At 42.7% G+C, this 16,961-nt stretch overlaps 1 protein-coding gene across 1 annotated transcript in view; it reads right to left on the bottom strand.

The window, feature by feature from the left end:
- Positions 1–6,333: 6,333 nt before the first annotated feature.
- Positions 6,334–16,961, bottom strand: part of LOC120383102 (L-amino-acid oxidase-like) — a gene marked incomplete at its 3' end in the record, with an annotated part of 40,932 nt that continues 30,304 nt past the window's right edge. Inside the window, exons 7-8 of the mRNA XM_039500727.1 lie at positions 15,423–16,191; positions 6,334–6,357 (exon numbers count right to left, since the gene is read on the bottom strand). Of these exons, the coding sequence (XP_039356661.1) occupies positions 6,334–6,357; positions 15,423–16,191 (793 nt within the window). The remainder of the gene's footprint in view (positions 6,358–15,422; positions 16,192–16,961) is intronic.

Below are 16,961 nucleotides of genomic sequence, written 5' to 3'. Positions count from 1 at the left end.
GGACCATTATGATCATCTAGTCTGACCTCCCGCAAAATGCAGGCCACAAAAGCTGACCCACCCACTCCTGAAATAATTCTCTCCCCTGACTCAGCTGTTGAAGTCCCCAAATCCTGATTTAAAGACTTCAAGTAGCAGATAATCCTCCAGCAAGCGACCCCTGCCCCATGCTGCGGAGGAAGGCGAAAAACCTCCAGGGCCATTGCCAATCTACCCTGGAGGAAAATTCCTTCCCGACCCCAAATATGGCGATCAGCTGAACCCCGAGCATGCGGGCAAGACTCTCCAGCCAGACACTCAGGAAAAAGACTTTCAATATCCCAACATTGACCCTAGGTACTAATTACCAGTGGTCGCACGTTATTGACCTATTGACTAAATCACATTCTCCTATCAAACCATTCCCTCCATAAATTTATCAACCTTAATCTTAAAGCCAGAGAGGTCCTTCACCCCCACTGTTTCCCTCGGTAGGCTGTTCCAGAATTTCACTCCCCTGATGGTTAGAAACCTTTGTCTAATTTCAAGCCTAAACTTCCCGACTGCCAATTTATATCCATTTGTTCTCGTGTCCACATTAGTACTGAGCTGAAATAATTCCTCTCCCTCCCTGGTATTTATCCCTCTGATATATTTAAAGAGAGCAATCATATCTCCTCTCAACCTTCTTTTGGTTAAGGAAAACAAACCGAGCTCCTCAAGTTTCCTTTCATACGACAGGCTTTCCATTCCTCGGATCATTCTAGTGGGCCTTCTTTGTACCCGTTCCAGTTTGAATTCATCCTTCTTAAACATGGGATACCAAAACTGCACACAGTACTCCAAATGAGGTCTCACCAACGCCTTGTATAACGGGACTAGCACCTCCTTATCTCTACTAGAAATACCTCGCCTAATGCATCCCAAGACCGCATTAGCTTTTTTAACGGCCACATCACATTGCCGACTCATAGTCATCCTGCGATCAACCAGGACTCCAAGGTCCTTCTCCTCTTCCGTTATTTCCAACTGGTGCGTCCCCAGCTTATAACTAAAATTCCTGTTAGTCATCCCTAAATGCATAACCTTACACTTCTCACTATTGAATTTCATCCTATTACTAATACTCCAGTTTACAAGGTCATCCAAATCTCCCTGGAGGATATCCCGGGATGTCAGTAGAGGATCTGGCTCCAAATCCGGTGTATGTAAATTGAGAGTGTTCTGTCTCCTTTGAAATATTAAATAGAACTACTACAGTGTAGGAGTCTCCATAGAAATCACTGGTTTCATTAATCAAAATCATTACTGATCAAATACAAAGCACTAACCTGTTCTTTATAAATAGAAAAAAATAATTGTTCTGTAGCATCCTATCAATAAAGGAATAGATGGAAATAATCGGATACTGCTTTTTTGTTCATTAGTTGTAAACTATGACATTTTGCAGTAGTGATGCTATGAAATAGGTAAGGCGGAGAGAACAGCTTATTCCTAAACCAATTCTAGTCAGTTGCACTTTTCAAAACATGTTTCTAACAGTGCAGATAAACAAAACCAGGCATGCACTGATGGCGTTAAATCCTAGGCCCTGACTAGACTAGAATTGTTGGTCATGTCATCACTCAGGTTGATTGACATGTGAGGTGAACTCCCATGATGCTGAATGCAAATATAGATACTCCCCAGATGGATGTATATTGGTCATGGTTCAATTTAGGGTTCAGGAACCAGATCGGGAAAAAATGTTTGTGTCATTGAACAAGCAAGGGCACAAATTTTAGTCTAGACAGGGCCCTCTGGGTGATTTCTTTTTCAAGAAAATGTGAATTAAACATTTTCAGATGTTGATGAAGTACATGAGTGTGAAATAAGCCGTTTCTCTGCCACTGCAGGATTTGTTTTGAGAACGGGTTCATCCTGAAACTGGGCATGTAATTCAGTTACTAATCCTCTCTTGGAATAGTATTTCACTCCGGGCCTGATTCTACTACACTTCCTTGTCTTATGTAATATCTAAGCCTTGGTCTGCTCTAGAAAATTAGGTCATCATTACTAAGTTATGCAGGCATGTGAAAATCCACACTCCTGATTGGCTTAGTTAAGCCGACACAAGTCCCCGAGTAGGCAGCACTAGGGTGACTGAGGAACCTCTCAGGGAGGGGGTTTATCTACACCAATGGGGGAATCCTTCTATTTGGCATAAATTTTGTCTACAGAGAAGAGCTACAGAGATGACACTGTAGCATTTCAAGGGCAGACAAGACATTTTCTTTTTCACCCCATGGGGTCTTCGTATGATCAGTTACTCACATAGAACATAAGAATGGCCATACTGGGTCAGACCAAAGGTCCAGCTAGCCCAGGATCCTGCCTTCCAACAGTGGCCAATGCCAGGTGCCCCAGAGGGAATGAATAGAACAGGTGATCATCAAGTGATCCATCCCCCGTTGCCCATTCCCAGTGTCAAAGTTAGACTCAGGACTCACAGTTTGTCAGACCACTCTGTTTTATTAGCACAGCGCTCTGCTAATGACACCCAGATAATGTGAGCACCATGAAAAACACAAACTATCTTATTTATACAGATAAAAGGGTGAGAACTTAACAAGATAACAAAGGAGGCAGAATCAGATAAGTTTACCTGGGCTAGGCATGCATATCTTATTTCCTTACTATTACCCATCTTCTGTTAATGTTTTGCCATTAGCACCATTGTTTATGCCTAATGTTTCTTTTCCTGGCACCTGTATTTCAACATTTCTTATTTCTGCTTAAAGGTACATACAACATTTCTTTAATCCATTCTTATTTTTACAATATAATTCATTCTACTTTCACAATCCCTCCTTTTGGTCAAGCTCACGCCATGACCAAAATTTTACTGGGTTCCACATATTAACCATTCTTTATCTCTTTGTTCATCAGCAATATTCAAAATTATCATATTAGCACTCTGTTCTGGGGCAGTCACCTGAGTGGTATGCCTTACGCAATTTTGGGTACAACAGGAGACTAACTGAAAACATACAAAAATTATTAGGATTCCAAACAGGATAGTCAGGGCTCCCTGAAACAACCAGTTTCCTATGCCAGAGAAATTGAATAGGTTACTTAGCCACTTCCATAAAGAACTCGGCTCTTCATGGGGAAGATATGCGATTTGTTCTAAGTGGCTAGCGTGATCTATTACCTCATTGGTATCGTCAGGTATAAACACACAACATTGTTTTCCAATGAGAGCACAGGTCCCTCCTTTGGCCGCCAGCACTATGTACAATGCCTGACGGTTTTGGAGGCCACCTGTCGGATTGCCCCTGTTTCTTTGGCCAGGGCTCTTAAACTTTCTCCAGTTTTATTTGCCATTATTTTAACTACTTCTTTTAACCTCAGGAGCCTTTTTTTTTTTTTTTGGCCTGGTGTATTACTCCCCCAAGTGAGTTAAAGGAACTGCCAATAGTCTCTTCCCAGGTGTCATTACTGTTCCATATTGTGTTAAACGGACAAGGTCCTCCAGTGAGGTCTGGGGAATTGAGTGGGATAGCCAGGACAGGAACATCAGTTTGAGAGTGGGCTGGGATGTGGCTGCAGACCCAGCATTTAGAAATATTAAGGGTCTGAGCTATTCACACTTGCTGCTGGATAAAAGAATTGTCATTGTGGACTCCCCAGACATTCAGACACCAACAGCCGAGGAACAGGCACCACATGTTGGAGGCAGGGCCCTTCTGGTTTTGACAACCTCAACTGAGGGAACTGTAGTTACAGTTTTATGTCCACCAGGCAGCAGGCGCTAGGCTCACTACTGCTTTTTCTTGGGCCTTGCTTTAGGTAGTCGTCTGCTTCTGGCAACCCTTACGAGAACGTAGATTGTAAGGTATTGCAGGCTGTTCCTCTACGTCATCTTCTGGAGTCAAAATTGACTCTGCGTGGTCCTGAGGTGATGATTGGTTCGCTGGGGGTGGTGCATTCTTACACGGCAAAGCATGTATTCATGCTGCGGATGCCAGACAGTTTAACAGCTGTCTGGGTAGTAAGCAGTGCCTGATGATTCTTTATCAGAGGGGTAGCCGTGTTAGTCTGGATCTGTAAAAGCAACAAAGAATCCTGTGGCACCTTATAGACTAACAGACATTCTGCAGCATGAGCTTTCGTGGGTGAATACCCACTTCTTCAGATGCAAGACATCTTGCATCTGAAGAAGTGGGTATTCACCCACGAAAGCTCATGCTGCAGAACGTCTGTTAGTCTATAAGGTGCCACAGGATTCTTTGTTGCTTTTGATGATTCTTTGATACTCTTTAAGTCTTTTTGCTTCTTTCCTTGACTCTGGCTATAACAATGGCCTTCACACCTTATCTTTTCCTGATGCATTCATTTCTCATTCACACAAACAGATTGAGAATACAAACAGTAGTATTTTATATTGAGCAAAAAGGCATTGCAAATTAAACCTTGCTAAGTTTTACAATTAATAACCAAGACAATTTACATTGAGACCCAGGCCTTCAATGTTTCTCTAATTTACTTAACACAGACACAATAGAGAATCCTGTCTCTTACTACCTAAATCTTAAAACAAAGAGTTAGAGAGGGCCCAATTTGTAATGCATATGGGAAAACAGAATCTTATAGTCCCAGAGGGTCATTTCATTCTGCTATTCAAAAAGGATGGCTAGCAGGATGAAATCAAATTATACATTATAAAGTCCAGCTCCTACATATCCCCCTTTTGACACTAAGATTATTAATCGCCAGTGTCACTTCTTATGTAGTAAAAATACTGGGAGGTGATTTGGGCCTGAGGCTCTAGCTTTGCATACATTTGTTTTATTCACCAGCATATTTTAAAGATTTCAGTTAAACACATATAATTTAAAACCAAAAACAATTAGGGGTAGTAACATTAGTATGCCAGTAGTTGTGGGAGTCCATTCAGATAATATGAATGGTTCTGTTTCCCACATTGTTTTGTTTGTTTGTTTTTGTTTTTAGGAACTGTTACCTTTTTACACAGATAATTGGTAACTGTTTGCCATTTAATGCCAAGACTGATAGAGAACTCAGCTAAATCAGTGCTTACAGTAAGCTGAGACTTTTTGGTTGTGGCAAATAGTAAATGTGATTATTGGTAAACACAGTACTTACATTACATGTACATTTGTCTACTGGTGGGTTGCTAACACTTTTATCCTTTTAAAACACTTCTTTTCAATAATTAACACACACATTGCCCATTATACAATACTTTGGCCTAATTATTAATTTTATTCCACATACAGGATCCTAGTGAGATGTTTTTACTACAGGGCTTTGGAGCAACAGGCATGGATAAGCATATCCACTTGAGGAGTTTACTTGGTACAACCTCTAGTGTCCAATAGTTTCCCTTCCTCCCCAGCCCAATTGGCTTGAGGTCTGAGGTAGCCAGAAGGATGCCAGGTGCAATCTGTGGAGTGGGCTAACTTTCCATATCTTTGCTTCCAGAGCCTGTTGGTGTGCAATTTTAACAACAATTTCTTCACTTAACAAATTTTGTCTTACCGTACTGGAGACATACTGCATCCAGTTATATTGATAGGTATTAAACATTTTTTTTTTTGCTTTAACAGATGTATCAAAACCTTAATTTTTTTTTATATTACCCAAAACATTTTATGTTCTAAATATCTGCATTTCAGTATATTTCATAGCTATTGCAGTATGTTTTTTTTAACTTTCATTTGTTTTTGTAATAGGTTGTTCTGTAGCTGGTATTAGCTTTTTCTGATTTTCTAAAAGACAAAAAACATTTTTCTACCCCTTTCAGGGTGGCATTGATTGTCGCTTAAAAGATTTCTTTCTTTTACAAATACCCTTGCTGATTGCAGGGAAAACAGAGGAATTACCCCCATATTTTCCTGTGGTATTTTTTTATATAGGCATGCCAGGTTTTAATGGCTTCTACTTTTTAAGGGTTATGGGGAAATTATTCCACTGTTTAGTTATTAAATTCATGAGGTGGTGTACCTCAAGTTTTTCTTCTTATATAACAGACCAAGTTTGTAATGTTTTTCCTGCTGTGTTAAGCTTTAAGTTTATTTACAGGTAATAGCTGAGAAGCATCATTACCATATTACCTTAAAGGATTTTTCCAAAAATCATACATACTATACGTTGTTACAGGGGTACTTACTAACTTTACATTTATTTCAATGTTTAATATTAACAATAACATTAGCGTCAAATCTATTAAAGATATCTTGTTATACCATGTTTTTTTTTTTATTTAGGCAATTTCTTTTGTGCTGGCAGTTTTCACCTTCCAGTTAGGTAATTTGCATCAACACAGGCTTGGCTTTTGGATTTAAAGCCATCAGCAGAGCTCAGAGACTCTGTCTTAAAAGGGACACAATCAACTTTCACCAGAGTTTTGATTTCTTTCCACTTTCAACTCCTGCTTACAAAACACACAGAGATCTGAAAAAGAAAACAGTCTATTGCGGCTCTTTTTGGAGCCCTAATAGGATTTTAATTCAGTAGCATATTTCATTTGTATTTCTTTTACCCCTTTTTACAATATACACTGCACATGTCCTAGGGAAAAAGCACATTCCTTCTATACTACAACTTTTTTTTTTTAAACATTAGCCATATCAATTTTTACATACGATGTAACTGTTTCTTTTTTCTTACAGAGTTTTCATGTACCCTTATTAAAAGTGACAGTCTGATTACACAGAGCCATTTTAAGGCTCAATGTTTTTAACATTGCTTCTTTTTGTTTTGTGCACCTCACCTCTGCTGTTGCTTCAGAGGGGCACTGTTAATTTTTTTTATTCTTTTACTACAGCTCTTATCTGTTATTGTTACAAAAAAAAAAAAAAACAACCAACCAAACAAAAAGACTCCAGAATCTCTCCCTATTCTCCTGATTTTGACTGCCCTATTGCAGCCATGACTTGGTTTTTATTTAAAAAACATTTTAAATGTTATAAAGAATCAAGTTACCCCTTAAGGGTTAAATGCTAAATCCCAAAACCAAACAACACTAATTACCTGTGTCTTGCAAAAAGGTCTGTCAGTTTTGCAACTTTGAATTAAGAGTCAAATGAATTTTTAGTGGCATTGAAAACAAAAACAAAACCAATTTATCTTACACCTACAAAACAGGAGTTTTACAAACCAGATGTGCTGGTTTAGCTTCTTAGAACTTTACATATTTTCACAGACAAATAGATACATACACATTTTCTATTCCTTTACACTGCTTTGTTTTTACATAGCTCTATATATATTTGGATTATTTACAGGCATTCTTTTGGAAAAGGGCCCATTTTCCCTTCAGAATGGCTGCAAAGAAACCAAGAATTCTCTCTTTAACATGGTCCTTTTTAACATTTTCACAAAGTTTAACTGCTTAATTCTCTCCAGCCTTTGTAGAGTTAACTTTTCACTCTCTTTCCATAAATCACTTGTTTATCTCCCAAAATAACACCTTTATCACCTCAGATTTCACCATTTTAGGTATTGTTCCAGGGGTTCATGCTTGCACTTACTGCTTTTCTTACTTCTTACACTATGCCCTTAGGGCTTCCAACCTGTTTTTCAGTTTCTTTATCTGTTAAAAAAACAGGAGTACTTGTGGCTTACAAATTTATTAAAGACTAACAAATTTATTTAAGCATGAGCTTTCGGCTGTTGCTCGCCTGCTTTTCTGGGCCCGATCCTGCTTTTTTCCAATGAACCGTTTATGAGTGATATTGTGGTCACTTCACAATTTTGAAATAAATGTTTAAGGAAAGGGACCAGGAAGGGTGGGGGCTAGTTGAGGAATCCACCTTCTTTGCTGAATTGGTAGTGGAACTCTAAAGAATCAGTTTTTGAGGCAGACAACAAAGGGGAACAGAACAAGGGGCTTTTTGTCCTTTTTACAATGAGATGGGAGTATTAAGGGCGTTGGATCGATCCAGGGTGGAGGGTTTGTTTTTGTTTTTTGGTTTTTTTTGAGAACGGGGTAAAGGGGAGCGCTCGGTCTGGTGGTGGGAGAGGAGGCTTTTAATAAAGCTTTTAACTTATTATTTGAATATTTGAGAGAGGCGAGTTTTGATTTTGTCCAGCTACGATTTGCCTCTTCCCACCACTGAATGAAACAATTAACCTCTTTAGCCAATTTAGTTTTAGGTTGGCCGAGTTTGTCATTTAAGACGTCCACTCGGTCTTTGTTCCAAGATTTTAACAGTGGCCACTGAGTTTTGGGATCCCCCTGAGTTAGCCTAGAACCATTTTTCCAGATATTTACAGGAGTCCGGACCCTTCTTACAGGAGTCTGGACCCATCCTAAATATATAAAATGAGCCAGCGTTCATTTAGGGAACTGTCCTGACTTAGACATCTGGTTACCCATACAGGAGGACTTCACACACCAATCGCACAAGAAGGAAATTCGGGTTCGTGAGAGCAATGCCCAGTGCAACACACAAAAGGAGCCCACAGGCTACTGCCTCAATTGCCCTTGCTTTCACACCCAGGGATTTACCCAAAGTGTGGTGCGGCTGCAATTGTGCAGATTCCACTCACTCAGACCGCAGGGACAGGAACCCCTTGGTTGGCCGATCCCCGGACGGAGATGGCACCCAGACTCAAACACTCCACAGGAAGACGGATAGACACAGAGACAGAACAGTCCTCAGTCCGGACAAAACACAGAAATAATTACCTGACCAGATTCCTGATGTCAGATCCCGGGATCCCTACCAGAACAGAGTGGGAACCAACAGGTTCAATGGCGTAGACTTCACTGTGGTCGTGCACCTTTCTGTTCTGGTGGAGGACCGCTCGGGCCAAATGCCCAGGTGCCGGCTGCCATGGTCGTCCTACAAAAACAGTCAGGAATCACACAGCCCCAGTGAAGACGGTTGCCATCTCGGTGGAACCTCCAAATTGTCAAAGTTAGACTCAGGACTCACAGTTTGTCAGACCACTCTGTTTTATTAGCACAGCGCTCTGCTAATGACACCCAGATAATGTGAGCACCATGCAAGACACAAACTATCTTATTTATACAGATAAAAGGGTGAGAACTTAACAAGATAACAAAGGAGGCAGAATCAGATAAGTTTACCTGGGCTAGGCATGCATATCTTATTTCCTTACTATTACCCATCTTCTGTTAATGTTTTGCCATTAGCACCATTGTTTATGCCTAATGTTTCTTTTCCTGGCACCTGTATTTCAACATTTCTTATTTCTGCTTAAAGGTACATACAACATTTCTTTAATCCATTCTTATTTTTACAATATAATTCATTCTACTTTCACACCAGCTTCTGGCAAACAGAGGCTAGGGACACCATCCCTGCCCATCCTGACTAATAGCCACTGACGGGACCTATCCTCCATTCACTTATCTAGTTCTTTTCTGAACCCTGTTATAATCTTGGCCTTCAGAAAATATATGGGACAATGGGATGTTCTGATAACAGGCTTTCTTAAAAATTCTAAAAAATCTCAGATTGTTAAAGAATTTAGAACAATCAGGAGATAATACAGCAAGATATTCCCAATCCCAATCCTTGGGGGATCAGTTCTGGAGCTTTAACACAGATATCAGAAACACACATTTGATACTTTGTACACCATCTTTAAGAGAGATAAATAAAACCTCCTTCCTTTCTCTGACACACTCTGTGTTACTGCCATTGTCTGCTCTAGTTTAGTGAATTGTTTTTCACTCCACTAAAAACGTATTTATGTAACTTTAACATAAGCAATTAAGGTTTTTTTCTTCTTTTATTAAGAAGGGGGAATTTATTTTTCTAATTATTTTAGCATTTATGTTTACTGATCACAATCATGTACGTGACTCACTAACATTTAACTCAATCATTACTATTAGTATCAGACTTGGAACTGCATTTATTTTCATACAAATTTTAAGCTATTTTATAGATAAAACTAAAAGTACCATTTGAAAATAAGTAAGCTTCATCTGCCCAGTGTGTGTTTAACTAATTGTTTTTTAAACTGGCATTGCTAAGGTTTGTATAAGCTAAATTTACATTCTAGAAGGATACTATTAGTTGATTGTACCATTTCAAATAATGAATGACAAAGCACGATATGGTAGTAAAAGTACTAATGAGAATTACTCCAGCCAGGACAGGTTGGGCATTTTAGCACTCACTACTCAAAGAATTAAATTTAAGCATAAGAGAGAAATAAAATGATGAAATGCACAGACCAGTCGAAAAACTAAAATAACAGCACTGTGATCCTCACCGAACTTTGAAAGAATAAAATTACAGAGACTATATGTGCCTTGCAACAGGAAGTGCCAAGAAGTAACAACAAAAATAATAATACAAGCAGAGCCGGCTCTAACTTTTTGGCTGCCCCAAGCAAACAAAAAGAGCGCTGCGCTGCCCGAAGACCCTGTCCCCCCGAGCGCTGTGCCGCCCAAAGCCCCCCCGAGCGCCATGCTACCCGAAGCCCCCACCCCCCAAACGCCACCCAAAGCCCTGCGGAAGCCCCCGTCCCCAAGCGCCGCGCCGCCGAAGCCCCTCCCAGCGCCGCCCAAACCCCCGCCCCTGACTGCTGCATCACCCGAAGCCCCCGGCCACCCGAGCGCCACGTCACCCAAAGCCCCTCCCGTCCCGAATGGCGTGCCGCCCAAACCCCTGCCCCCCCAAGCACCACGCCACCCACCCCCCACCCCTGTAGTGCCATGCCACCGAAACAAAAACAAACAAACAAAAACACCCTCCAGCACTGCCCCGCCGAGCCAAAAAAAAAACAACAAAAAACCCCTGAGTGCCGCCCCGCCCCAAGGTGCCGTGCCAAGCACGTGCTTAGTTGGCTGGTACCTGGAGCCGGCCCTGAATACAAGTGTGTGTGTGAGAGAGATTGTGTGTGTTGGATGGACTGTGGTAAAAGAGACTGTGCCTGTGTGTTGGGAGGAGGTCTGGAGGATGGCGTGGACTGCACTCTCAGCAAGTTTGCAGATGACACTAAACTTGGAGGAGTGGTACATACGATAGAGGGTAGGGATAGGATACAGAGTGACCTAGATAAATTAGAGGATTGGGCCAAAAGAAATATTATGAGGTTCAACAAGGACAAGTGCAGAGTCCTGCACTTAGGACGGAAGAATCTCATGCACTGCTACAGACTAGGGACCGAATGGCTGGGCAGCAGTTCTGCAGAAAAGGACCTAGGGGTTACGGTGGACGAAAAGCTGAATATGAGTCAACAGTGTGCCCTTGTTGCCAAGAAGGCTAATGGCATTTTGGGTTGTATAAGTAGGGGCATTTCCAGCAGATCGAGGGATGTGATCATTCCCCTCTATTCAGCACTGGTGAGGCCTCATTTGGAGTACTGTGTCCAGTTGTGGGCCCCACACTACAAGAAGGATGTGGATAAATTGGAGAGAGTCCAGCAGAGGGCAACAAAAATGATTAGGAGGCTGGAGCACATGACTTATGGGGAGAGGCTGAGGGAACTGGGATTGTTTAGTCTGCAGAAGAGAAGAATGAGGTGGGATTTGATAGCTGCTTTCAACTACCTGAAAGGGGGTTCCAAAGAGGATGGATCTAGACTGTTCTCAGTGGTGGAAGATGACAGAACAAGGAGTAATGGTCTCAAGTTGCAGAGGGGAAGGTTTAGGTTGGACATTAGGAAAAACTTTTTCACTAGTAGGGTGGTGAAGAACTGGAATGGGTTACCTAGGGAGGTAGTGGAATCTCCTTCCTTAGAGGTTTTTAAGGTCAGGCTTGACAAAGCCCTGGCTGGGATGATTTAGTTGGGTTTGGTCCTGCTTTGAGCAGGGGGTTGGACTAGATGATCTCCTGAGGTCCCTTCCAACCCTGAGATTCTATGATTCTATGATTCTATGCATCTTGCTAGATTAAGTTTAGACTTTTTGAAGAATATTTTGCTTGTAACTCTTTCTAGCTTTATTCCTTATACTTGAACTCACTTAATCCTATGTCTATTTTGTTAATAAATTTGTTTCATTCATGCCATAAACTGACTCATTAAAGGCAAGGGTGTATTTATGCCCAGTTAATTTAATAAGCTGTGTCTTCAAAACAACAAACAAACCTGATCATTTCTCCAAACTATCCAAGAGGGCTGGATATTACGGGGCATACAATTTGGGGGAAATTTGGCACTGGGAGTGTGTTGGGGTCATCTTGCTGGTTGTAACCAAGGCTGGTGGATGCCAGAGGAGTTAAAATGGTGTGCTGCTAGCAGAGGGCTGGGGTCCATGTGTGTGGGACCAGGGCTGCTGCTATACACAGACACTCTGGGTGTGACCTCATATACACACTCTGTCACACACTCCCTGCAACACACACACACACACACACAGAGTCACATACTCCCCTCAAAACACACACATGCTGTCTCGCACATACACACTCTCTCACACGCATGCTTTCTCACACATCCCCAACCCACATGCATTCTCTCGCACACTCCTCCAAGCCCCATCCCACACTCTGTTTCTCACATACACACAATCTCTCACACACTTCCCCAACACACTCTTTCACACATGCACACACACAGTCTATGTCACCCCCCAACAGACACACACTCACACGCTCTCTCTCTCTCACACACACAGTCTCCCTCACAGTCCCCCAAACAGCCACACTCTCTCTATCTCTCTCTCTCACACACACACACTTATATTATTTTTGTTGTTACTTCTTGGTACTTCCTGTCGCAATGCACAGGCACATATATTCTCTGTAATTTTATTCTTTCAAAGTTCGCTAAGGATCACAGTGCTGTTGTTTTAGTTTTTTGACTGGTCTGTGCATATCATCATTTTATTCTCTCTTATGCTTACATTTAATTCTTTGAGTAGTGAGTTCTAAAATGCCTAACCTGTCCTGGCTGGAGTAATTATCATTATTACATTTATTATTGCTGATATCTGTGTTAAAACTCCAGAACTGATCCCCCAAGGATTGGGATTGGAAATATTTTGCTGTAGTATCTCCTGATTGTTCTAAATACTTTAACAAGCTGAGATTTTTGAGAACAGCCTGTTATCAGAACATCCCATTGTCCAATACATTTTGTGAAGGTCAAAATGATAACAGGGTTCAAAAAAGAACTAGATAAATGAATGGAGGATAGGTCCCATCAATGGCTATTAGTCAGGATGGGCAGGAATGGTGTCCCTAGCCTCTGTTTGCCAGAAGCTGGGAATGGGTGACAGGAGATGGATCACTTGATGTCTAGCTGTTCTGTTCATTCCCTCTGGGGCACCTGGCATTGGCCACTGTCAGAAGACAGGATACTGTCCCCCTCAGAAGAGAGGGACCTTTGGTCTGACCCAGTATGGCCATTTTTATGTTCTGTGTGAGCAACTGCTCAATCTTGTGCTCCGTGGGGCTAATCAGAAAATGTCTTCTCTGCCCTTGAAATGCTACAGTGTCATCTCTGTAGCTCTTCTCTGTAGACATAATTTATACCAAATGGAGGGATTCTCCCACTGGTGTACATAAACCCACTACCTAAGAGGTGGTAGTTAGGTCAACAGAAGAATTCCTCAGTCGCCCTAGTGCTGCCTACTTGGAGACTTGGGTTGCCTTAACTAAGCCAATCAGGCATGTGGATTAGTAATGATGACCTAATTTTATAGAGCAGACCAGGACTTAGATATTACATAAGACAAGGAAGTGTGGTAGTATCAGGCCCGGAGTGAAATTCTATTCCATGAGAGGATCAGTAGCCAAATTACATGCTCAGTTTCAGGATGAACCCGTTCTCAAAACAAATCCTGCAGTGGCAGAGAAACGGCTTATTTCACACTCATGTACCTCATCAACATCTGAAAATGTTTAATTCACATTTTCTTTAAAAAGAAATCACCCAGAGGGCCCTGTCTAGACTAAAATTTGTGCCCTTGTTTGTTCAATGACACAAACATTTTTTCCCGATCTGGTTCCTGAACTCTAAATTGAACCATGACCAACATCCATCCATCTGGGGAGTATCTATATTTGCATTCAGCATCATGGGAGTTCACCCCACATTTCAATCAACCTGAGTGATAACATGATCAACAATTCTAGTCTAGTCAGGGCCCAGGATTTAACGCCATCAGTGCATGCCTGGTTTTGTTTATCTGCATGTTAGAAACATGTTTTGAAAAGTGCAACTGACTAGAATTGGTTTAGGAATAAGCTGTTCTCTCCGCCTTACCTATTTCATAGCATCACTACTGCAAAATGTCATAGTTTACAACTAAAGAACAAAATAAAGCAATATTGGATTATTTCCATCTATTCCTTTATTGATAGGATGCTTGTAGCAGGTTGGATCCCAGCTCCTGCCCTGAAGGGGTAAAAACAGCCCTGGGAGGGGGCTGTGGCTGGAGAAAGCAGCTTTTAGGCTGGGCTGATTGGGGGAAGTGGCTGCAGCTGGGGCCACATCCCAAACAGACTCAGCTGACCCTATAAAGGCAGAGAAGCCAGGGGCAGACAGAAGACTCTCTCTCTGTTTGTAGAGGAGGATGGGCCTTGCTGCAGAGAGCTAGAGACAAAGTACCTGAGGGGAGCAGGGCTGGGGACATGCTGAGGAGCTGGGGAGCTCCAGCCTGGAAAGCCCCAGGCTGTGGCCTAGCATTGGGCTAAAAGGTACTGGGGGTTGCAGAGGGCAACCCAGGGGTAGGCCAAGGCAGCAAGTCCAAACCCAACCTTGCCAGTGATGAGTAGACTGATACTGCAGTCTGCCCCAGGGCATGGGGGCTAGACCATGACTGGCGGTAGCCATATACTGAGAAAAGGTGGGGATAGTGGGTGGGGGTTCCCCAGGGAGGGGAGACCCTAAGAGTGAGGGGATTACTGCTAGGGGGCAGTACCCCAGGTAAAAGGGCACCGGGTCCAGGGAGGGACACAGGGGCCAGAGGACAGGTGGATCACCAGCCTGCAGAGGGCGCTCCGGAGCTGAATCGAGCTAATTCCCAGAAGTCACCAGCAGGAGGCGCCGCAGGGGTGAGTCCGCACCTCTACAATGCTACAGAAGAATATATTTTTTTCTATTTATAAAGAACAGGCTAGTGCTTTGTATTTGATCAATAATGATTTTGATTAATGAAACCAATGATTTCTATACTGTAGTAGTTCTATTTAATATTTCAAAGGAGACAAAACAATCTCAATTTACATACACCGGATTAGGGGCCAGATCCTCTACTGGTCTTGAGTGGTTTAGCGCTATTGACTTCAATGAAATAAACCAATTTACACCAGTTGAGGATCTGTCCCTGGGAAGGAGATTAGCAGTGCAGTTTCTAATTCCCTCCTCAGTGTCCGGTGCAGTTGTGCCTTCCTTAAACACCCACAAAGCAATTAAAGTTCAACTTTTTAAACTGAGTCAACCTTTTCCTGCTTCTGCTCTTGTTGTTCTTGCTGCTTCAGCAGCTGATGTTTCCCCCACAACGCATAGCTGTCCCTGTGGATGTTCCTTGCTGCTATCACAGCAGATTTCATAGCAGTGTCGATCCAGGCATGAGGCTGGGCTGTGTGTTCTCCTGCAAAGTGGACCCTCCCTTCATTCTGAAACAAAGGCCCAGAATAGTTAGCAAACTGGTAGGGGGTAAACGAGGCAAATGCTCCCATGGAATGTTTGTCCAGGTTCCATCTATATATCACGTGTTTATTACAGATGGACCGGAGGTGGTCCTTAGATACCTTGTGGATTTCTGCCAGGTCCTCCAGCACCACATTGATGCACTTCTCGTCACTCATGGAAAGAAAGAATTCAGCATCATTGTTACATGTGTAGGAAGCCACAATCACCCCCACCCCACTAGAGAAGTTGTGGTTGGGATAGTAGATGAATCTGGAAGGGCGATCTGTGACTGACGGCCCACCTCGAATCCCGTCCTTCTCCCAGAACTTTTCAGTGCAGGCCAAGGCAACCTTGGTGGCGCTGGCATAGTGAATGGAGCGCAGGGCATGGGTCTTACTGGAGGAAAGTGGTGACATAAATTTGATAAGTCTTGTGGCTTTTGCTGTGGCTGTGACAAGGACGTAGTCAGCCATCATGAAGGAGGGGCTACATGTGTCAGTTGCACTATGGTACAATACTTGGACCTTGTCACCCTTGGATATTATGTGCTCTACTGTGCAGTTCAGCTGGACAACTCCAGGCACAGACTGGTAGAAGGAGTGGGGCAATTGGTCGAATCCCCCTGTGATCTCATCAAAACTGAAAGAAACAAGAAGTGACGGGTGAAAGATTTACATTAGTAGCAGTATTACAATTGCTTTTAAGGACAATAAAGTAGGGCCCCCTGAGGTAAGGTCTGTGTCTGAGACAGATCCTGCCTCAAAGAGTGTATGGTCCAGCTAGACAAGGCAGACCAAAAAAGTTTATTATTGTCATTTTACAGAAGGGGGAACTGAGGCGTAAGTGAGACACAGACCTCCCCGGAGGGGAATTCAGACTGTGCTACACAGGGTGAGTCAAAATTATGGCCCAAATTAAGGAATCAAGGAGTATATTGCTGACAATGTGACCCAATCGATAACAGACAGTGCTTGTCTCTGCACACTCTAACTGCCACAAGTGGTGTTTCCCATTGGTAAGCTGGAGTGTTTGCCTCTTCCCCTATCAACTACAAGGAAAAGGATATTATTTATGTAGTTATTTACTCACATTGCAGTCATACAAAGGGTACATCTACACTGCCGGTGGCAGCTAGACTCCCAGCCCTGGTCGAGAGACTCAGGTTAGTGGGGCTCTCAGGAGCACTGTAGAAATAGCTGTGCCGACAGTGCTTTCAAGTTGTCGCTTGGGCTGGAACTCGGGCTCTCAAGGCCACCCGTCTCCCGAGACTACAGAGCCTGAGCTCCAGCCCAAGCTGCAACTTCAGAGCGCTGTCTACACAGCTATTTGTACAGTGCTAGTAAAATCCCCACTAGCCTAAATCTCTCAACCTGGCCTAGGAGACTCACTGCCATGGGCAGCCCACTGGC

The sequence above is a fragment of the Mauremys reevesii genome, linkage group 15 (genome assembly GCF_016161935.1).
Source record: "Mauremys reevesii isolate NIE-2019 linkage group 15, ASM1616193v1, whole genome shotgun sequence".
Classification (NCBI taxonomy): domain Eukaryota; kingdom Metazoa; phylum Chordata; order Testudines; family Geoemydidae; genus Mauremys; species Mauremys reevesii.
Note: the sequence above shows the minus strand (reverse complement) of the source record. Positions and strands in the feature narration are given on the sequence as shown.